The sequence below is a fragment of the Cavia porcellus genome, unplaced genomic scaffold (assembly GCF_034190915.1).
Source record: "Cavia porcellus strain 051 isolate PalLab524CR breed Dunkin Hartley unplaced genomic scaffold, mCavPor4.1 scaffold_6, whole genome shotgun sequence".
Taxonomy (NCBI): domain Eukaryota; kingdom Metazoa; phylum Chordata; class Mammalia; order Rodentia; family Caviidae; genus Cavia; species Cavia porcellus.
The window spans coordinates 35,672,528-35,695,863 of record NW_026947489.1 but is presented as its reverse complement, the minus strand read 5'-3'; the positions used below and the strand labels follow the sequence as shown (position 1 = coordinate 35,695,863).

The 23,336-nt window shown below is 39.2% G+C and overlaps 1 protein-coding gene across 2 annotated transcripts in view; it reads right to left on the bottom strand.

Annotated features, from left to right (window-relative positions):
- Positions 1 to 310: 310 nt before the first annotated feature.
- Positions 311 to 23,336, bottom strand: part of Scg5 (secretogranin V) — a 56,023-nt gene continuing 32,997 nt past the window's right edge. Inside the window, exons 3-6 of one of the 2 annotated variants that reach the window (XM_003475661.5) lie at positions 19,037 to 19,186; positions 16,034 to 16,146; positions 4,309 to 4,362; positions 311 to 870 (exon numbers count right to left, since the gene is read on the bottom strand). In XM_003475661.5, the coding sequence (XP_003475709.1) occupies positions 775 to 870; positions 4,309 to 4,362; positions 16,034 to 16,146; positions 19,037 to 19,186 (413 nt within the window). In that variant the 3' untranslated portion in view covers positions 311 to 774. The remainder of the gene's footprint in view (positions 871 to 4,308; positions 4,363 to 16,033; positions 16,147 to 19,036; positions 19,187 to 23,336) is intronic. The other variant, XM_005006196.4, reaches the window with a different exon arrangement.

The window sequence follows — 23,336 nt, the reverse complement described above, 5'->3', positions numbered from 1 at the left end:
TGTAAAATCTGTATTATTCCTCCACCAGCTAACATTATCTCTTGACAAAGCCAGGCTACCTGCCCTGTAAAGCCTTCCCATATGAGTTTTGCTGATTATATTAATGGTGTGTTAGTCATTCTCAGTTATATCATTAAAGTGGGGATAATACTTGCTCCATCTACTTTGTACTCTTCCTACACCCACACTATTAGGATTATATAAGAACATGTCTTACGTTTCAGCATGTCAGGTTGTTCTAGTAAATAAGAAAATTGTTCTCTCCAATGATCCAAAAAAAACCAAAAAACAATCCACACTCACACGCCAATGCTTGCATAAACATTTACTAAGATACAGCCAAGAGAGATGTGTCAGGTCCTCCTTGTGAGCACAGACTTCTTTATTGGTGTGTAACAAGGCCTGAGGGCTGGGTGCATTGCATAATCAAAATCAAATGCCAGCTTTTCTGCAGATTTGGCCAAAATAGCACAGCCCCAAACACCACTTAAACAACAAGAAATCTGAGCATTTCCTAGTCTTGTTTCTTATAGTACTTGACATATACATCTTAATGTTAATATTCATTGAAGATCCACATAAAAAAAAACAGAAACAAAAAGAGCTCTTACTCTAACTTAGCAGAAAGCCGAGTGATCAGTGTAAAGGACAACGACATACAGCTGCTTTTCACCCATAATTATCTACGTCAGAAACATGCTGCCATTTGCCGGGATTTAGGGACACGTGCACATTGGTGGTGAGGGGCGTGAGTTTCCACTCAGCATCTTCTCTTCACTCTGGGTCCTCATCCTCATCTGAAAAATGGGGGACAGACTTCTTTGCGACAACATTGTCCAGCCTCTGTCCTTGTAGATATGGATTGACACTCTGAAAACAATGATGGTTTGGTGTTACATGTAACTACCAGATGCAGACACTTCACAAAAGCAGTGGACCGTTGTTTCTTATCTACTGGGTTACTGACAAGGTAACGGTGTTATCAACCAGCTGCCAAGGGATTACCCAGTGCACTGATCAATGCTTCGGTGGCTTAAGCATGTAAGTCAGTAACTGTGTCATTTATACAACCATAGAGTTCTTTATTAATTGGAATATGGCTTTTCAAAAATTATTATTTTGGGCATAAAGATTTCATATGAACCAGCTAAACTCGGTTCTTGCTACTAACTTAGATACCATACTACACAGGAAAGAGAATTATTATTCTATGTCCCTGTTTGGGTGGCAGAGGGAATCTAAAGAACATTAAATTTCTTACAAGAAGAATGTTCTAAAATAGGTGACAGAGTAGGGCCAAGTGAGAATTAGAATCTGAAAACTGGTTCCCAGTCATCTTATGGTTGTAACTGGCTTTTGTGCCAGCATCCACCAAAGAGATTCGTTAAGGGACGGACTTGAGCGACCATTTGCATCCTCCCTCAGTCAAATTCAAAAGCTGAAGAAAAGAAGGAAATTTTCTGGAAGCCTACTGTGTTTTGGTCAGGACTCCATATGCTGAAATCTCTTTCATCTGTGATCTTACGTGTGAGTCAGGGTTTTTTATTCCCTCTCTAATACCTATTGTTTGAGGTTTGGATTTGAACTAGTAATTGAAGCTTTACAACACAGTGTTTAGCAAGCAGAAAAAAAAATTCAAAAGATTTGGAAGATATTTGTTTATTTAAGTTGCCTTCCAGTAATGGAACAAAAATATTAAAAAAAGGCTGTAGTTAACAGATGACCAGCAATTCTGCTGCATGCCAAGCCCCCACGAGCAGATGGAGGCAGTTCATTCCCAGGTGACTATCTCTTGCTCCTGGCACTGGCCGGCCGTGGCACTTTTGAAAGGTTAGCAAAATTCTCCAAAAGAGGAGTAAAATCTGAACTCAGTATTTCTAAATATCCTTCCACATTCTGACTGGTAAAAGTATGAATTGTTGAAAACACAACTCACTCTTGCAAAACTCCATCACACACGAGGTGAGAATTACAAAATCAGTAAGGCCTCAGATAGCTAAAAAAGTAGCACATCATTTCAGAAATACTCAAAAGAATATTTTTCCTCTTGGGGATTGTCACCTACAGTCGTCTGGCTTATCCTGGGATATCTGGGTGGGCAGAAGTGTGGGTTGAAAAAGTACATTTAATATCATAAATATATTTCTATTTAGTGATAATATTTATTCTAATAATTCGATTATATTAAAAGGGACTAGGAGATGCTCATGTTTACCAAATACCAAATATCACGGGACACAGTCTTGCTGTCCAGATCCCAAAAATGTCAAAGGGTGGGGGTAAAGGAAAGAAAATTAACAGTTACTTGAACTTTTTTGCATAATTGTTTATCCAAAACTGAATCCAGCCCTTGAGCATAATAATAATGAGCCTTGGTTTTCATGTTCTCCAGAGGGCAGGGCACGTATATTTGTCTTCTCCCTCACTTAGGTGAGGACCAGTTAGCTCACACAGAGAACATCCCTTTACACAGCTGGAAGAATCCACAGAATGGATATTTGCTTTGGTGTCTCCCAGAAACCCTCCGATGATTAGCCTAAATGGGTTGATTTCTGAAAAAAGCAAGCCTGCAATTTGTTTATATTGTTTCATGTTTTTGAGGGGGTGGCTAAGATTTCAAATCAAGATGGGGCACCATCTAAGATCTGATGTTCGGGGAGGCGACTTCTGTTCTCTCAATTCTTGAGAGGCTCATGGCTCATGTCCTGAGAACGGGTCTTTTTAGATGCCTGAGAACAGGAAGAATTTGATACCTTGGGATCTATGTGACCTTTATTTTCCCAAATTCTAAGCCTTTCCTATGTGAAGGGAGTGGAGGCCAAAGTAAAGTCCTTTATAATATGTGTCTTAGCCAGAATTTTGAGTTTTGGTAATCACTGGTCTCATGGAAAAGCAACCTAGCTTGTGACCCACAGTCGTTCACTGAGTTGGAGCCCAAGGAGTGGAGGATCAGGAAGTAAAGGCAGAGCTCCATGTGGAGCCACTCATTTGGGGTCAACCCCTGGTCTCATTTGGAAATGTACCCTTTGTGCCTTGGGGAGATATACAAGCCATCTTCCTGGTAAATTATGTGTATTCTGAACTCCTGGAATAGAATTTCTTGATGTTCTGTCAAAAACATATTATACTCTTCCTGTCACCATCTGCCACTTGAAGCTGCAATCACCAATGAAAATCCCTAACAATCCTGTTAACTCTCCCAAACAATATCTGTTTCCAGATGTAACAACGCGCTGCTTCTCACGCAGGAAATTGGCTGTTTGTATTCTGGGTATTGCTGGGCAGCACAGTGGCCAGAGGACTAATGTCAAGACTTAAAACCCATACTTCTTAAAGCACTTTAAATTTGGCAAAACTATTCAGATGATCTGGACATGTTACCACTGTCCAGATTCCCAAATTTTTCCAGGGTTCAGGTACTTGCTATTCTGAATAAATGTTCAGTGGCCTTGGATATAGGTTTTGCTTTGTATGTTTTAACTAAAATAGTTACTATCTTATGATAATTTCCTGTGTAATAATGAGGTTCCCTCTCCTCCAGCCCCTCCAATCGGGTCAGGAGAAAGGTCTAGTGTCCAGGTTTTTCTGTCTATAAAATATCAGTGGGTTAGCATAACAGACATGGATCACTTATTAAGTCTCAGTGCCATAAAATGCACTGAGAAACTCAAATCAAATTTGGCATTCAGCTCTAAACCAAAAGATAGAGCACTCAGACTCAGTCCACCTTGGACAGCCCTGGTATAATTAGTAACTTATTTTAGTAAACTCAGCAGTCAGCAAACAAATACGACAGATGGAGAGAATTCTACATCAATCTGGCTGGGTCAAGAGGAAAGAGATATAGGAGAAATGAGGTTTATTTTCCTAGTCTGTTGCCCAGTGTTCCTTTGTAATGATGGCTGGGAGCATACAGTTTGGCACTGCCTCACTCCTGTCTTGTGTTTTTGTGAAATTGATGCAGATGTGTCATTGGTTTTGTCTACTGACCTGCAGATATTCCCTTAGATATCACCTATACTCCCCACCCAAGTAAGGGAAATAGCAGGCATCCTCTGACTGGAAGGAGGCAGGAATCACCACAAACCTGGACACTCCACCAAAAATTATGTGCTAGGAGACGTTATCCTAGAAGTCAAGGGCAGATGTTTTAGGTGTGGCTCCAGTCACACAGGACCTCTGCTCAGCCCCTAGCACTTCATGGGACAGTATTCTGCTGTGTCCCAACAGCTGAAGGCCCCATTTGTCAAATCCCCCACTCAACAGACATTCGTGTGGCCCCACGACAGTCCCGCCAGTACACATTACCCTTCGCTTCCGCCTCTGTGCCCCCTTCATCTTCGCATAAAGGAGCTTCTTGTTCTAGAGGAGAAAGAAAAGAAAACACATAAGCAGAAGTATGGATCAAATTTGGTGAATGTCTATTTTAAAAGCAACGCTTGGTGTGTCCCTTGGATATTTGCATACACATATTTTGGAAACAAAGCTAGATGAAAGGAATGTCATGTCAGGAAGATAGACCACAAGTGCAGCTTTCACAAAATCCTCTGCAGGGCCCCAAGGCACACAGTGTCATCAACAATCACATAAACAGGAAAATATGGCATTTTATAAAACACAAGGGATCTGGCAACCCCTCTCCTCACTTTGAACAGCCTTTGTTTAAAATAAATAATTTTATCTCAATATCGAACTCCCTTTTTATAAACGGTACACACACCCTGTTCTCTAGTGCAGGGTCTGAAAATTAACAACAATCTTCTGCATAAATAAACAAGACCCTAGAACTTCTGCACCCCTCTCTTCTGGGGCTGAAGTCAGGGCCCCCATTCAAGACAATTGGAAAACCATTTGGTCTATAACATTTTTAATAGAGTAAACTTTTTAAAAACTGCCAAAAAACTTCTTGGCAGAAAGGCGAGCTTTGTTGGTGGGGGGAGGAAAGGGCTCTGTTACCCCGCAGTCTGTATAAGCGTTTCCACAGATTGCTGCATTTCAAACACACAGTGGACGTAAGTGAGCTCTAGAACATCAGACACATGCTCAGCACATTTCCCATTTATTGAGATTATAAAAGACAGAACGCTAAACCTGAAGGCAGAAAGCACTGTTTTACTTGTGTTGTTTGATTTTTTTAATCAGAAGGGAAATAATGTATGAAAGAGATGTGTCTATGTCTTCTAAAGAAAGTAACTTGATACTGACTGAAAAAGAAAGAGTTCCGGTGAAGAACAAGTTTATATAGCACTCGTATCTCTGAGCTACCAGGTTATAAAGGTGTTTTTTTTTTTAACTCTTCCTTTCTTAATTGCAAGTGTGAAAGGGAAAATGTCAAGTACAGAGTGAGCTTCATCACATTCCCAGTCACTAAGTTCTACCCTGCCTGTCACTTATCCCTCACCTGACCGTAACTCCGCAGGGAGGCTGTGCCAGCAGGGAAGGGGCCTCCACTGCCCAAATTGGCAGTGCAGCTCTGGCCGCGGTTTTTCTGTGCTCAGCTGAGGAACAACAGATCAAGTGAATATCTCAGGGGTGACAAGGCGGGCAGGCCTGGGGTACTGCCACTGGACGTGTTCCTTCCAGTCTGTGAACATAAACAACGTCTAGTGCACAGAGAAGGCTCTGCGTGTTGGTGTCAGAGCCAGGGAAGGGAGCTGTGTGGAAAGGGGGTGAGAACAGTGGCCCTTCCTGTGCGCAGTTCTGTTCAGCTGCCTGAGCCGGCCGAGTGCAGAGGGCCCTGGGAGCTGGTGCCATGGGTAGACTGCCAACCACCCGGCACAGTTTCTTCTGGGCCACCAGGGGAAAGATAGCAGCATTTTAACCCTCTTTAGATTGTGGAGCAGATTATACTCATAAAAGCCTTCATTCAAAAAGAAATATAAACGGTCTGGAAGTCTTCATCTCAAAGATGGTCCTAGCATTACGCTGAGAGCCAGGGTCAGGATAAGTAGATCAGTGCTTCCTCAGCCCTACAGCAAAGGGGCCGGGCATTCTCCATGAACCCCATTTCTCTCTGGGGTTGGCAAGTATAGTGTGGGTCTAAAACAAGTACACAAAACAAATGAGGAGGAACCAGTCATCTCTTCTGACACCCGTTCATTGCTGATCCCTTGGGGAGCAATGAGCCTGCTTTCTGTGTGAGTAGCAGGTTTAAATTCATGACGAGGGCTTTCCATTGTGCCATCAAGGTTTTGGACAGCTTCCCAGTTCCTGGTTTCAAATTCCATTCCTCATGGAACCAGGGTGGGAGGAGTGAGGGGCTTCTCAGAGCAATATCTGATTTGGGGCTAGGGTAGGGCAGTGTGAGGATGAGCGAGGCTGGAATCTCTCAGGTCTGAAAGCAAAGAAAGTGATCCACAAATGATGGAGTTATGTCAGCGGGAAAGGAAAGGCAGTCTGAAGGGACTCTGACTGGCTGAATTAGGACAGTTTGAATATCAGAATTAATAACAACAGAAATTCATGAGTCCATATTGATTCCAGATAAATAAGCACATTTATAGATGCATGAGGGAGGTGAATCTAGGTCTGCCTGGCAAGTGCAAGGTCCTAAATTCAGTTCCTGGTACAAAAAAGGTACTAAGAACAAATATCAAGAAGCCTTCACCCAAGAAGGCTTTAGTATGCAGAAGCTTAACCACATCTGAAAATGATCAAGTGTATATTTTAAAACATGGGGCAGAGAGGATTTTTGAAGGTTCCTGATGCAAATAAATGATCAATGCTTAAGATTATAGATATGCCAGTTATCCTGATTTGGTCATTGCACATTGTATATGTAGATTAAAATGTCATATTATGCCCCGTAAATGTGGACCGTTATTATATATCAACTAAAAGCAATTTTTCAAATTATAACAAGTCTAATCATGTTAAGGTCACGAAAGACAAAGTTTGCCAACGAGGGGCCTGCCTCCAATTTTTCCTGTGGTTTGAGCCCTGGATATAATCAGCTGTTGATGAAAAGGTGTGCAAAACAATTTGAAAAGAGAAATATTTGCCATCTGAGACAACTTTTGAGAGAACTGCTGCATAAAAGGTAACTTATTCAATTTTTAAAGAACTCTGAAGTCAGATGATTGGATTCAATTCTCAGCTCTGGTAATCAGCACCCTGAATTGCTGAGTATGTTACTCAGCTCCCTAACCCTACATTCCTCATCCATAAGACAAGAGTGATGAGGATGGGAAGATTGAACCAGACAGTTGAGGTAAAGTATTTAGCATAGTGTCTGGCACATAGTGCATGCTCGGTAAACACAACTGTTTACTACTGTATTGTGTAACACAATTACTATTCCTTGGCATATTTCTGTAATCTAACACAGAGCCCAGAAGGCATATGATGCACATTTAATAAGTGTGTCTTGATACATTAACATGCAAGAAACATGACAGACCCTGATATTTATAACATGTGAATCATGGCTGAAGATACAGCTCAGCTCTGGCTAATGTCAAAAACAGAGAAGTGTTAGCAGCAAATAAGGAAACAGGGACTTGTGTGCAGTTCTATCTGAAAGATGATTAATTACCTTGTTAACTTGAAAAATGGTTGAGCTGAAGACAAGTTTGAAATGATCATTCTAATATAAACACAGAAGAAGGCTGTGGATTTCAGCTTAGAAAAAAATGGGACGAACTCAGCCCACACTCCCATGTGAAAACCAAGCAAATCTGTGTCACTACTAGGTGGCAGTGAGAAAATAAACACGGAAACAAGTTGAAGCAAACATATAATTACAGGTGATAAACGGTGTGTAAACTTTGTCTGACCACTGATCTGTGATTGTCTTTTTCAAAGGGTCCCAGATTCTAATTTTCAGCTCTGATGTAGATGAGAATGACTAAGAGAAATTCAAGTCATTCTTTTGATAAGGAGAGGGATGGTGGATGGTCTAACCAGTGCTGAGAGTGCGTGGAGCTTGCTGAGAGAAATCTGTAAAGGTTTTCAGAAAGAGGTAAGAAAATTGGAAAGGGAGAAGGGTCTACCTCTCCCACTCCCCACGCGGACTGGGCTGTCTGCCTCACTTGGACCGTTTCTCAGGTTCAGCCTCCCTCCGGTGAAGCTGGATACATTCCCAGCTGAGACGTGGAACTGCTCTTATTAGTGTTTGATTCCTTGGCAGCCGGTACCAACCAGGCACCACGCCCCCCAGCCCTGGCTCTCCCTGCCCCTTGGCTTCCATGTTTCTCAGAAACTGCACCTGGCCAGAGCAGTACAGCTCCAACCGTAACTGAGGAGATTCCCATCCCGCTTATCTCAGTCACAAGACTGCAGGCTCTGGAAAGCCCAGCACCACATCCTGATGAACGCAGTCAGCTGACTGCACCGCACCATCCCCACACAAAGCAGGCGCAGTGCTTCTCCTCCCCTTGCACCTGCCGAACAGGCTCAGTATTTGCTCCTTGATTCAGCACTTGGGCAATTCTCTGCCCGTTCTCTTTTTTTATTTTAAAGAGGAAAAAACAAAACAAAATGAAAAACAAGAAACAAAAGAGGCAAATAAACAATAACAAAAATCTCAAAACAATAACAATATAGGCTTTCAAAACAAGGTAGTAGGAATTTAACAAAGGTTACTTTGCATAGTTATCTTCAAAAGAGTTACTTGGATTACCAGATAAAGACATGCAAAATTGATCTAATCCTAGGTGTGTTAACTGTTTTGTTCCAAGAATTAATAGAGTTAGTAGCACAATCATCTTAGCTATATTAAGTGTAAATATACAAATTTATATTTTTTTCTTCTTCCTTTTCTTTCTCCTTTTCCTTATCCAAGTTATTTTCCCCTATCAGCAATTTCTTAGCCTTTCACAAAATTTATTGAAGATTTTAGATTCTATTTACTCTTTCAGTTCCTTAAAATAGGGAGATAATATGGTATTTACACACATGAGTTTGACTTATCTCACTTATGAGTATGGTCTCAAATCACATCCTTTTACCTATAAAAGCCTCAGCGTGATCCTTCTTTATGGCTGAGTAGTACTCCATTGTATAAAAATCCTTTTTATTCATTCCTCAGTTGATGGGCATTTGGGTTGTTTGCAAGATTTGACTATTGCAAATTGTGCTGCTATAAACATGGGTGCACATATATCACTGTGGTATGATGTTTTCAATTCTTCTGGGAAAATGCCCAGAAGTTGCATAGCTGGATCAAATAGGACCTCCAATCCCAACTTTTTGAGGAACCTCCACATTGATTTCCACAGTGATTTTGCCAGTCTACATTCCCACCAAAAGTACAGAAGAGTTCCTTTTTCCCCACAGCCTCTCCAGCATTTGTTATTGGTGGTTTTCTTGATCCTGGCCATTCTTTCTGAAGTAAGATGGAATCTCACTGTGGTTTTAATTTGTATTTCTCTAATGACTAATGATGTTGAACATTTTTTTATGTATCTATTTGTCATTTGTATTTCTTCATCTGAGAATTGTGTATTCATCTCAGATGCCTATTTTTGCACTGGGTCTTTGAATTTTGAGGCCTTATTTTTTTTAGTTCTTTATATGTTCTAGATAAGAGCCCTTTGTTGGAGGGACAAGACTAAGATTTTTTTCCCAGTCTGTGGGTTTTCTTTTCACTCTGGTGGAGATTTCTTTTGACATGCAAAACTTTTTAATAAGATGAGATCCCAGGTGTTGATACTAGGAAGTATTTCCCATGTAGTTTGATTTTTATTCATGAATTCTCTGCCTACCCATAGGTCTTCAAGGTTTCTAACATATTTTGTCTTCCAGAAGATTTAGTGTTTCTGTTTTAATATTTAGATCTTTGATCCATTTTGATTTTAGTTTAATGCATGGTGATAGACATGGGTCTACTTTTAGTTTTTGACATTTGGAAAGTCAGTTTTTCTGGCACCACTTATTAAAGAGGCTATTGTTCTTCCACTGAACATATTTGGCCCTCTTGTCAAAAATAAGATGGCTGAGTGTGTCTGTAGTTGTGGTTGTATCTTCTAATCTATTCCATTGACCTTTAGATCTGTTTTTATTCCAGTACCATGCTGATTTTATCATAGTAGCTTTGTAGTTTAATTTCAAGTCAGGGATTGTGATGCCTCCTGCCTTGCCTTTGTTGCCTCGAATTGCCTTTGCTATTCTAGGTCTCTTCTAGTCACAGATGAATTTTAGGAATGATTTCTCTAGATCTGTGAGGCACACAAATGGTATTTTGATTGAAGCTGCATTAAACCTGTGTAACAATTTTGGGAGAACGGCCACTTATCACAAGATTTGCTTTCCCTCTCCATGAAGAAAGAACGTCAGTCTATTTTCTGAAACTCTCTTTGATTTCTTTTTCCACAGTAATGTAATTTTCTGAAACTCTCTTTGATTTCTTTTACTTCCTTTGTTAGGTTGATTCCTAAGTACTTCATTTTTTTGGATGCTATTGTAAAGGGTGTGGCTTCTTTTATTTCTCTCTCAGTGAGTTTATTGTTTGTGGACAGGAATGTTATTGATTTTTGAGTGCTGACTTTGTATGTAGATACATTAATGAATTTGGTTACTACCTCTAGAGATCTTTCAATGGAGCTGTGAGGGTCTTCTATGTAGAGTATGGTGGGATTAACTTCTTCCTTTCCTCTGCTTATTTTATTTCTCTCTTTTGTCTAGTTGCTCTGGCTAATATTTCTAGCATTATACTGAATAGGAGTGATGGTAGTGTACAGCCTTGTCTCGTTCCTGATATTAGAGTGAAAGCTTTCAGTTTTTGACCATGGTTTGTCATAGGTGGCTTTTATCAGATTGAGGTAAATATCATGTATTCCAGTTTTCACTAGAATTTTTAGAATGACTGTTGGGCTTTATCAAAAGCTTTTTCTGCATCTATTTATCTTGTCTTTGGCTCTATTGATATGATTTGTTACATTTACTGATTTTCATATATTGAACCATCCTTGCATTCCCGGGATGAATCCCACTTGGTAATGGTGTATTTATCTTCTTGATGATTTGCTGCATTCTGTTTCCCAGTATTTTATTGAGAATTTTTGGATCTATGTTCATTAGGGAGTTCTCTTTTTTTAATTGTGTCTTTCTCTAGTTTTTTTTTTTATTAGGGTAATACTTGCTTCCAGGAATGAGTTAGGAAGAATTGCTTCCCTTTCAATTTCATTGAAGAGTTTGAGGAGTGTTGGCATTAAATTTTTCTTGAATTCAGCTATGAATCCATTAGGACCTGGGCTTTTCTTTGTTGTTAAGCTTCTAGCTGCATTTTCAATTTCATTAACTGAACTTGTGTTATTTGGCAGTTTTATGTTTTCTTGATCCAGCTTTGGTAATTCATATGTTTCTAGGAATCTGTCCATTTCTTTCTTACTGAACTTATGAGAGTAAAAGTTTGCAAAGTAGGTATTGATGATCTTCTGTATTTCCACAGGATCTGTAGTGATTTCACTCTTTTCATTCCTTATTGCACAAATTTGAGTTTTTCTTTCCTTTTTTAAATAAGGTTGGCTAGAGGCTTATCAGTTTTATTCTTGCAAAGAACAAACTCTTTGATTCATTGATTCTTTGTATTGTTTTCTTAGTCTCTATTGCATTGATTTCTGCTTTGATCTTTATAATTTCCTCCCTTCTTTTGGCTTTAGGCTTGACTTGCTCTTTTTTTTTCTTCTGTTTGAGGTATAGCATCAGGTTATTTCTTTGTGTTTGTTCCCTTTTCCTGATGTGGGAATTTGCCACAATAAATTTTCCTCTGAGGACTGCTTTCATTGCATCCACAGGTTCTGGTAAGTTGTATTTGCACTTTTGTTTGCTTGTAGATATTGTTTAATTTCTTCTTTAATTTCCTCTGTGACACATTGATTGTTCAGAAGTGTATTACTTAATTTCCATGTGTTTATAGAGTTTTTACAGTTTCTTTTGTCATTAATTTCCAGTTTCATAGTACTATCATAGATAATATGCAGGGGGTAATTTTGGTTCTTTTGCATTTACTTAGGCATGTTCTATGTGATAGTGTATGTTCTATTTTAGAAAATGTCCCATGTGAAGCTGAGAAGAATGCATATTCTGTTGTTGTTGGGTGGAATGCTCTGTACACGTCTATTAAGTCCATTTTTTCACAAGTTTGATTCATTTCTTCACAAGTTTGATTCAGTTCTGTTATTTCTTTGCTGATTTTCTACATTGTTGATTTGTCTCTTTGTGTCAATGGGGTGTTAAAGTCTCCTGTTATAATTGTGTTATTGCTTATCTGATTTTTCATTTCTATTAATATTTGTTTTAAATAGCTGGGTGCTCCCATATTTGGTACGTATATACTTATGACTGTTATTTCTTCCTCTTGAAAATTTTCCCTCATCACTATGTAGTGACTTCATCCCTTCTGATCATTCTTGGTTTGAAATTCACATTGTCTGCAAACAGAATAGCTACCCGTGCCTTTTTTTTGGGGGGGGGTACCTGTTGCATGAAGTATTGTTTTCCATCCTTTGACTTTCAGTCTATGAATTTCATTGTGGATTAGATGGGTTTCTTGTATATAGCATATGGCTGGACATTGCTTCTTGATCCATTCTGCCAGTCTGTTTCTTTTAATTGGTGAGTTGAGGCCATTTACATTATTGGTTATAAGTTACATATATTAGCTTATTTTTGTCATGTTATCTTTCTGCTATTTGTTCTTTACCCTCTCCCAGTTTGTTTAACTGCTTGCCTTGCTTGGTGGTTTTTTCCTATTGGTGTTCTGGAAGTCTTAGTTATTTTTATGTCTATATAAAGTAGCTTTCAGTATTCTTTGCAGGATTGGTTTGGTGGTCATGAAGTTCTTCAGCTGTTCTTTGTCATGCAAGTATCTTAATTTTCCACTGATTTTGAAGGACAGTTTTGCAGGGTACATCAATCTGGCTTGGAAGTTGTTTGCCTTTAGGATTTGAAATACTTCACTCCATAGTCTTCTTGACCTCATTTTTTGTATTGAGAAGTCTTCCGTGATTCTGTTGGGCTTTTCATTGTAGGTAATCTGTCTCTCTTCTCTAACAGCTTTTATCCTTCTGTTTTTATGTTGGAATGTTGCTTATTATATGTCTCGATGTAGATTTATTTTGGTTATGGCTAAGTGGAATTCTATATGCTTCACTTATCTCTGTGTCAGTTTCCTTTCCCATGTTTGAGAAATTTTCACCTATTACTTCTGTAAATTTGTTTGGTCTGGGGATTTAGCTCAGTGGCATAAGCACCTGCCTGGCAAGTGCAAAGTCATGAGTTCAATCCCTGATACCAAAAAAACAAAAACTGTTGTTTTTTGTTTTTAAAAATGGGATCTCTATATCATTTGTGTTTTCACTTTTTTCATTTACACCTATTAATCTTATAATGTTTTTCTTTTCATCATCTTGTAACTGTTGAATTGTTATTTCCTGATTTCTTATTATTTTTAAAAGGTCTTTGCTTTTTGTTCACTTGCTGCAATCTTCTCTTTGAGGTCTGAAAGTCTATGTTCATGTACATTGATGTGGTTTTGCCAGTTTTTGATGGAATTTTTGATTTCCTAGACATCTCTTTGAATTTATTTCATGCATTCTATTTCTCTTTATATTGTTCATTAAGAGTTCCCAACTTTTTGCAGTGTTCCTCAATGTTTTTAACTATGTCTTTTTAAGATGTGTTCAACATTTCTTCGATTGCATTTATTATTTCTTCTTTTACCTGGGAGATTATTTCTGATCTAATTTCCTTTACAGCTTCATGGAGTTGTTTCTTTACTTCAGTTGCTATAATTTCAGAAGTTTCAGGTATGTGGCATACACTTTCTCCCATGCCCATACCTTCTAGGCTTGTTTGGCATAGGCTGGAAGTTTGAGGTTACATTTTGCTCACAAGAGTTTTGTCATTTTCCTGTATTCCCTTGGGAAAGCCAAATGCAAGGTCTCAGTTGCTTCCTGGGTTGAGAATGTCTATCCATACTGCAGGGAGTTTCTCCAGGTGAGTGGGGTCATTAGGCAGGACTTCCCAGGTCCTTAGTGACAACTGAAGGCTCCTCAAATGGTGGGAAATCTGTGGGTGGACCTTCTGCACACTCCATGTGATACTCCAAATCTCCCTGGCTGCTTGAGGTTGCTGGGTGGGACTCTAACAGAGTCTGAGTGGTGTACAAAGGCTGAACAAGATAGATGGAATATGTTGTTCAGGCATTCAACTCATGCCACATGTTATACCTAAGCTCCCCAGCTGCTTGGTGTTAATGGGTAGGGCCCTAATAGGTTCCAAGTGAGCTACCAAGATTGCATGGTTAGGTGGAGTTTGCTGTGCAGGCCTTCCACCCGTGCCACTCAGTACAAGAGGTTCCTCTGACACTTGGGATCACTGGGCAGGGGCCAACAGGACTCAAGCAACCTACCAAAGCTCTCTGGCTGTTTGGGGATGCTTGGCAGTGCCCTACCAAATTCAGAACAAGGTACCAAGGTTGCACAGCTAGGTGGAGTTCACAGGGTAGGCCTCAGTCCCCCTGCCTTGAAATGTCATGGATTCTCACTTTTCTCTACTATAATTAAAGCCATCATAACTAGAATTGCTTCCCATAGTTTCTTCCTGATCATAGTTCCTTCTTTTTCTATTTCATCTTTTAATATGTCATCAAGATAACTTTTGTAGAACTCTTTCACAATTACAGTCTCCATTTGAAAGACTATAGGCATTTTTCTGTTTAATGTACCAAATGTTACACTCTGCTAGTAGGCTTGAAGATGGTTCCACAACTCAGTTCTTACTAACATTTTCCCTGACATTGAAGGAAAAAAGGCAGGAGTTTCCTTTTGAGATTGCAGAGCTGAGAATGGATGGAGGCCTTCAGAAGGTCTTAGGCAGATCGGAGTATCTGCTTATACACTCGTTTATCTCACCATTCCTTCATTCTACAGACATATTGGCTACCTACTCTTATATGAGAACTAACACTCTGAAGTTTTTCCCCACTTCTCCTACATGGTTTCCTCATTTGATTAAATAGGCCTCGCCACAGGAATCCCATTCAATCCCCATTCGATTTTAATCTTGTTTGGCTAATTGTTTCAGCCTGTTGGAATCTTCTTGAATTTCAACTGTGTCATCTAGTGTTATCCTTCTAACTTTGTACCATCCTCTGAGAATCTGGTAAGTACATGCTCTACATTTTTATTATAAGCATTGATAAAAATATGGAGTGGGATAGTACTAAGACACACAGGACACTATGCAAAAACTCCCTCCCTGTTGACATGAATTCTTTAACAAGCTCCCTTGTGGTGATATTCTGTTGCCTATGCTACATCACTCTACCTCTTCCAAGAGAAGAGCATAAAAGATCTTGCCAAATAAGTTTTGAAGTCCAAATGCACCATGCCCATTTCCTTCTCTCATCTAGCTTGCAAGTAAATGAATGATGCTGGCAGGTAAAAGAACACAACTAGGTTGACAAGACTTGTTTTTAGCACGTCAGTGCCAAATGGCCATGTCTCTTACCCAGTGTTTACAAACAGCTCTTTTAACTGACTGCTATACACGCTTACCTGTGACAGACAACAAGCTCACTGTTTCACATGTAGAAATCTTTTCTCTTTCTGTGAAGCAGAATTACGTTATGTCTGTTTCTAACCGGTGACATCCTTTTCCCTTGATTTTTCATTTTTCTAAAGGAATATCATCTCCCTGAGCCCAAAGACCAAATTTGCAAGTTTTCTCAGTATCTTTTTCTTTAAAATCACTTTGACAAACTCTTATGGGCACGTGAAAACTGGTGAAATGTGAGGGTGTATTATAACACAGAGTATAGGGTAGCCCAGAGTAGCAGCCTTTGGAGCCTGGAGAGGAATGTGAACTGTTTAAGCTGTGCTTTCTTTGGATGGTTTTGGTATATGGCTGCCTAGAGCCATTCGTGTGGTTTAGGATGATAGTTACTTGAAGTACCTCTCAACTAGAGATTTTTTGAAAACTGAGCTTTAAATATTTTTTCTTCTCTCCCTCCACCCACAGTGCTCATCTCTGCCATCAATACCTCCAAAGAACCACATGCAAGTCTACCAGCAGCTGAGTCTGGACTTACCCACTTGCCCAAGCCTGGGTAGTCATGTTCTGGATCAAAAAGGTGCTGGTGCAACTGGAATTCTCGACTGAACTCTGCTGTGTCAGGGGTGTTTTCTAGACATCCATCATCTGCTGCAAACAGCCAACATTTTAAAAATGGCCAAGGCAACGATCATTACTCTAAGAGTTAATTCATCAAAAAACATCTAGACATACAAAAGTCCGAGTGTTTTCCTATCGGCCCCTTCAAGTCCTTGTCCCTTGGAAAACCAATCTCCCTATTTACGTAAGATTGTTTATCGCAGCTCCTGCTCCTGTGGCAAAGACCTGACCTGTTGGCTGTCCACTAAATCCACTTCATTTTCCTTCTTGTCATACAACTGGGCTAATTTTCCCACCTTGCTTTGTGTTTAGGTCGTCATACACCTGAGTTTGGTCCAACAGAACGTGGGCAGATAACAATATATTCCACTCCCGGTCCTGGTCCATAAAAACTTCCTGTGATGCTCTGTCCCCTACCCCTCCCCTTCATCTGCTGTCTGCATGCTGCACGGTGCCCCTCAAGGCCAGGTGAGTGTCACTGGAGAGATGGGAGTTTAGAGGGCTGAACCATGCACCTTCCTTCCCCTCACCCACACAAGTGAGAAATTAATTTCTTTTATGTTGAGCCACTAAAGTATTTTATCTGTTACATCAATTATTTTTGTAACTAATATACATCCATTCCACATCATTCTCTGTTTTCTCTTGGGTAAACTATTTAGAAAACACTTCAGAATCTTTAAGGAAGTATATTATAAAAATAAGAACAGTAATCCTTAGAGCTTGATATAATGGCTTTCTCTTTGGTGTCAGACCACAGATCAAGGATCAAAGTCCAGTTAGCTCCTTGGGAAAGTTAACCTATGTTCTCTATGGCTACTTATGCATGTCAGATGCAAATAATCAAACACCTACAGAGTTGCTTTGAGGAAAAGAGACTATCATATAGGAAACATCAGACATGCAAGTTTGCAATGAGTGTTAGTCCTCTCTGCCATCTCCCATTAAATGACAATTTATTATGTGATTTCATTTTTTGACAAAGTATATTTTCAATCCAAATCAAAGAAAAAAGGTTATCTCTGCTAGGATGCTGCTTTTAGCTAAGACCTAGCCAAAAGATCTTATTAGGTATGATACCCTAAAAGTGAGTGCTTTTTATCATTCTAGTATACTTTAGACAACAGTTTTAGTAAGAAGGAGATCCTGGAACACTCGTGCATTCTTGTAATCCTCATTACTTAGGAAGTTGACACCTGAGGATCACAATAGTGAACCTAGCCTGGGTAACTTAGCAAGACGCTCTTTCAAAGCAAAAATTAAACAGGGTGTAGCTCAATGGGAGAGCATTCTTGGGTTTGATCCCCAGTATTGCAAAAAAAAAAAAAAAAAAAAAAAAAGTAAAGAAAGAAAGAAAAAGGAAAAGATAGAGAAGGGAAAGTAAATTTTGTGCAGTGTTGCAGGGATGGATAGAGGGTTACTTTTTTGGGTACCCGGGATCAAACTCACCACCTCACACTTGCCAGTCAGGCACTTATGCTGCTGAGCTAAATCCGCAGCCCCAGAGGGTTACTTTTTAAAGGGACAGTAATGCCTTAAAATCAATACTAAAAGGGAATCTACTTAAAATTAGTCAAGATATGTTGGTTTGGGGACTGAACTGGAGATTTCCAGAAGTCTTAAGCAAGCAGCTCTCTCTCTTAGCAATCTGAAGCTAGTGTGGAAGTCCTTAGCATTCTGAGCAAATCTCCAAAGTGACATTGAAGATGGTTCCCCACTTTTTACCGAGCTATTTCTACTTTTTTCATCTAAAGCAATCAACATGTAGGAAAGGTATACTGGGCAGAAGATAGTGGCAGCAGCGTGCATGTGGCCATCTGCAATATTTTCATAATTCCTTCTCAGGTACTTCTAAGTGGGTTGAGACAGACATCTAGAGACAAAACACTACCCTGGGACCTGAGGATCTGGAGTCTACATATTTGCTCTAGAGTTCGCATCCAAGCCCTGAGGCCAAGACAGGGTCTTTGTACTGAGTCACAAAGGATTCCTTGTGAGTCAGGTCTTCTCAAGCAACTCTGCACAAATAATGGCTAAATATTGCAAGTTATTTTTCTGTTACTTTATCAACTGTGGTAGAACAAATAATGGAAATATGTTAGCTTAGTGGGAAGACAGCAAAGGAAATGATAATATGCAAACAGAGCGGGGATTCTCTCTACCTCCATGAGCTCACATAGACTGCTTGCCTCTCAGAGTCCTAGGTACACAAAACTAGGTTGATTATATTCTTTTTTCTCCTTTTTTTTCAGGACAGCCTACACTACACTATGTGTTTCTTTAAGGCACTGATTATGTCAATCCTTTGATAGATGAGGACACAGAGGCCCAAGGAAGTGAAGGGATATGCTGTGGACAACAGCAGGAGTCAGATCTTTTGGTTCAAATTCTGGGTTTCTTTCCATGTCTTATAAGAGCAGGTCTCAAACTCTAGTATGTACCAGAATCACTTGGAGGGCTGGTTACCACATGTGTGCTGTTTCTGATTCAGTGATCTAGGGAAAGGCCTGAAGCTTTGCTTTGCTGGTAAATTATTGGCTGAGACCATGCTGGGTCACACTTTGGGAACCACAGGACTACACTATTCTAATCAACCTAAGTAGACCCCTGCGGAGACTGTTCTCCAAACTGAATTGGTGTTTTTTCCTACCCATCCAAATCTCTACTAGCAAGTAAAATGTGACTGAAATAATTGAAGCCAGGCAGTGACTCAGGCTTTCCTGCCATTCTTGGGCAGCAACCTCGCATTAGCTAGTCCCATCCGGCTACTCTGACTCCATGGAAGTTTGGGAAGGCCACACCTTAGATGATAATAGACTCATCTTCCTGAAGAGAGAGACTGTGCTGCAGTCCATATTAGAATTTCCAGTTTCCTCCCAAAGCCTCTACTGTCTACATGACTCAATGGCATGCCTGTTACCTGTTTTTCCAACTGGACAGGGATTTGGAGGGTCAGGGTAACCCTGATCCTCACTGAAGTCCTTAGGAATGTTGTCACCAGTCAACTCTGCCACAATGTTGGGGATGTTGCCAAAAGGACCCAAGTGCTGCAGACCTTCATGAGCTCCACCTGCCAGGAAATCAGAAGTACATTCACTGGAGTGTGGTTAAATGCATTTAACTCATATTCAGTCAGGCACTCACACCATACAGGCAAAGCACTGTACTCTATACTGTGGGCAGAGAAAAATGAATGAAACAGTTCCCCGCCCTCTAAGGGTTTAGAAATTCAGCAGCAGAAACAGGCACATTCTGTGCATACACCATTTACACACAAAGCAGTCTGTATCCGTGCCATAACAGAAATGTTAAGACAGTCTAACACTCTGGGGGCATGGAAGAGGAAAGATGTAGTTTGGCTGGTGGGATGGAAGGACTTCTTGACTGATTGGAACTTGTATGGCACTGACACAGGAGATGGGAGAGGGATGGGGTCAGACAGGGAAGCAATGATAATCAAAGTAACTGACTGAAAGAACATCCTGAAAACAATGGCAAGGGGCCAAGCACTTTGGCAGACAACTGTAATCCTAGCTACTTGGAGGCCTGAAGCAGGAAGATCAAAAGTTCAAAGCTAGGTTGGGCAATTTATCAAGACCCTATCTCAAAATAAAAACTAAAGAGACAGGGGGGATGTTGAACACCCCTGGTTCAACCCCCAATATTGAAAAACGAGAGAGAGAGAGAGAGAGAGAGAGAGAGAGAGAGAGAGAGAGAGAGAGAGAGATCACTAGCTCAGTCACTTAAAATTTAATGTATTTCATACAAGTGTTTTTCTTCTGTGTATCTTTTCATGCACAAATCTTTATTCTTTTTTCATTTGATATTAAAGTACAAGAATCTTTCCATTTGTCTGCAGTTGTTCATGCCCAAATTACTAATTGCTATAGTTTTTATCCAATCACTCTAGCACGACATATTAACTATTCCCCTCTTGTGAAGCAGTTAGTGTTTCCCAGTTTATTTTAGGCCTTTAATTTTTTCCATATTTTGCATTAATCTTTCTCAGGATAAGTTCCCAGAAGTCAAATTACTGGGTCAAAAGCCATAAATACTTTTATAGCTGATGATATTATTCTGCCAAATGTTTTTCAAAAAGGAGGCACTAATTTATAAAATATCACCAACAAAATATGAAAACACTATTTTTTACAACATCCTCACTAGCACTGGGTTTTATAAAAATAAAATTGTATATTTTTTGCTAACTTAAATTTAGAAAAATTTAATAAAACAATGAATTCTGGAAATTCCTGTTTTGAATATCTTTGATTACCAGCTCAAATATTTTTCCCTTTGTTTATTGACTAGATTTAATTTCTTTTTTATGACTTGTCTGTTTATGCTTTTGGAATTATAATGTTTCTCTTATCAATTTGTACAAGCATTTCACATAATAAATATATCAGGCATTTGGCTTCACATTTTTTGCAAGTATTTCCCATGTTGACTTTTAATCCTGGTAGTTTTTATCCAATAGTATACTATTTTGCTAACACAAGTTTTCAATATTTGCAGTCAGACTGCTTTTTTCTCTTGTGATTTCATCTTGTCCTACACTTGCAAAATTGTCTCTTCAGTGGTACTACCAACATTTGAGCATTTCTTTTAGTTTTTCTATTTTTTAAATTAACTCTTTACGTATTTATTTCAATGTATGGAAAATAGTTTACCTATTATCCCACTGGCATTTGCTAAATAATTCTGTTTTTTTCTCAGTTATCTCATTCCTCCAACAAATGTCCAAGAGTCTCATACACACTATTATGGTTTGTGTTTAAATGTGCCCCTAAAGCCTCATGCAGTCATGGAGATGGCTGAATCTAGCGTTTGTGATTGGTTCATTGTCTGGTGCCGGGATTGGTGGTGTGAGTGCTGCACCCACCCAGGGGCAGGTGACCAGCATATAATATAGAGGAGGGAAGGAGGCGTGCTCTTCCCATTTTACCTTTTGCTCTTTTCATTCCTGTCACTGGTGGCTGCTGTGAATGGTTAACCCTTAACCATGCCACTCTGCCTTGGAGCCAGCGAGTACGCATTGAAACCTCCCAAAACTGCAAGAAAAATAAATCTTTTCTTCCTTCATTTTGGGTATCAGTTATTTTGTCCTAGCAATGAAAAAAATGTAACCAAGACACACATCAAACCCTTCTCAGGACATAGAACTGAGTACAGACACTCAACATCACATAATTTGATTTACTATATATAAGAAGTGCATCCAGTTTCTGGCCTTTTCATTTCATACAGTTTCAACATTTCATAAGACTTTGGAAGCTTTTCTAGCAGCACAGGCGAGCACATCTTGAGAGGAATTTATGTTTATCAGTGCCACTGGAACACAGCAGCTCCATGAATGGGGCTATCTTAAGGAGCAGTTGCTTTGTACACAGGTGTATGTAGGAGAGGCCAGCAAGTGACTTTGGATGCACAAAATTAGAACCAAAACCAGTAAATCTAACACCATGATTTCACTTTTACAAAAGATCTTGCCCATTGGCCAGATTGTCCAAGTTCAGCTGGATGAGGCTCCCTCTCCCTGGATAAGAATCAGCACTTGTTTGCATATTTTTGGTTAAACCAAATCCCTTATAGATTGACAGTTTTTCGGGGGGGGGGGGTAATAAATACATTCAGTAAGATCATGACTAGATCTCAGTGTCATATGAATCATATTGTCTCTGAAATGACTTTGTACCACTCTCCATTTAGTATACTTAAAATTAAAATGTGGGGGGAAAATCTTGCCTTTTTTCCCTCTGGTCTTCAAATTCAGACACCACCATGTGGCTAGGTTTGTTGTTTTGTTTATATTTTTATTTTATTTCATTGCTTTATGATGAGAGTAGCCTGCAAAATTTCTGCATTCAAAATTGGTATTTTCTTTATAGACTACAGCTCATTTTTTGTTTTCATGTAAATATTTAAAATATTTTATATAATCTATAAATGTCCAAATATAACCAAATTATTCAACATTGTTGATTGTATTCTTTTGTCCTTTTTCATATTTTATCATAATTCAGTGGCTATATGTTAAAATCTACTATAACCAACAAGTATCTGCTAGTCTCATATTACTTTCTCTTTTTACTTTATCACTTTGATATCATGTAAGTTGACATGTCCAAGGATATAAAATTTTTAATTATGTTAGTAATTGACCAATAAATGATATCTAATTCATAGGCCATCTTTTCATTCATATTTCTTTTATTAGCTGGCTGCTTTTATTGTGCTGGTTTATCATTTATTTTTAAATTTTCTATATCTTTTTTGATGGTTTGTGGTAGTTGCTTTCAGAGGTACTCTATGAACACATATTTGCTACTCTACATTAACCAAAACCTGCAGAAGTCAAAGTGCTGTACCAGTTCCCTTGGGCTTGATGTATGTGAAGCTTTGTATAACCTTGGCATCGCAGCCACCACTGTGAGTGCTACAGGGCATGATCTCCAGTGTGTCAATACATGTCTCAACTTTTGAAAGCGCCCTCATATTAAGTGCCAGGAATTATCCAACTTGGCTCAAGGGGGAATACACGTCTTAATGCTGCATTAGTAATTAATGAAAGAAGCAAACACAGCTTCCCTTATGGAAGGCCTGCCAAGGCTCTGTTTACCTGGGTGCACCAGTGCCATTAAAATGAATGCAGCACTTGTTAGGAAGGAACAGATGTTTAGAACTAGGTAGATATATTGGAACACAAGCTCTTTTCAAACTACATCTAATGACAGCAAATCAAGACACATTCACTAATGTAGGAATTTTGGGAGAGATGTAGAAGAAATGCTCTCCTTTTCACTTTAGAAAAGCTGGAATTTTATAAACAACTAAACACATAGAAAATAATTTGAAAAGTATACAGTTGCATGCCCAAGCAAATGCTGGTTCATTACCATGTTTATATCATATTGATCTGTTATATCTGAAATCAAATCAACCAAAATGTTATGATACTATTATGGGTGATATATATTTGGTCAATTCATATCTGTCTCCTGCATTAAAAACCAAAACATTTTTTAAAATTATTAATCAATTGAAAAATTATTTATTGAGCACAATCTATACATCAATTCCTGGACCAAACACTGGAGGCTAATGATAAATCATATTGTGTGCACCTTGATTTCATAGAGTTTACAGGACATAAGGATAAAAAAAAGACATGGACTTATAATCCAGCCACTTGTAATACACTTTGTCCCATAATTGAG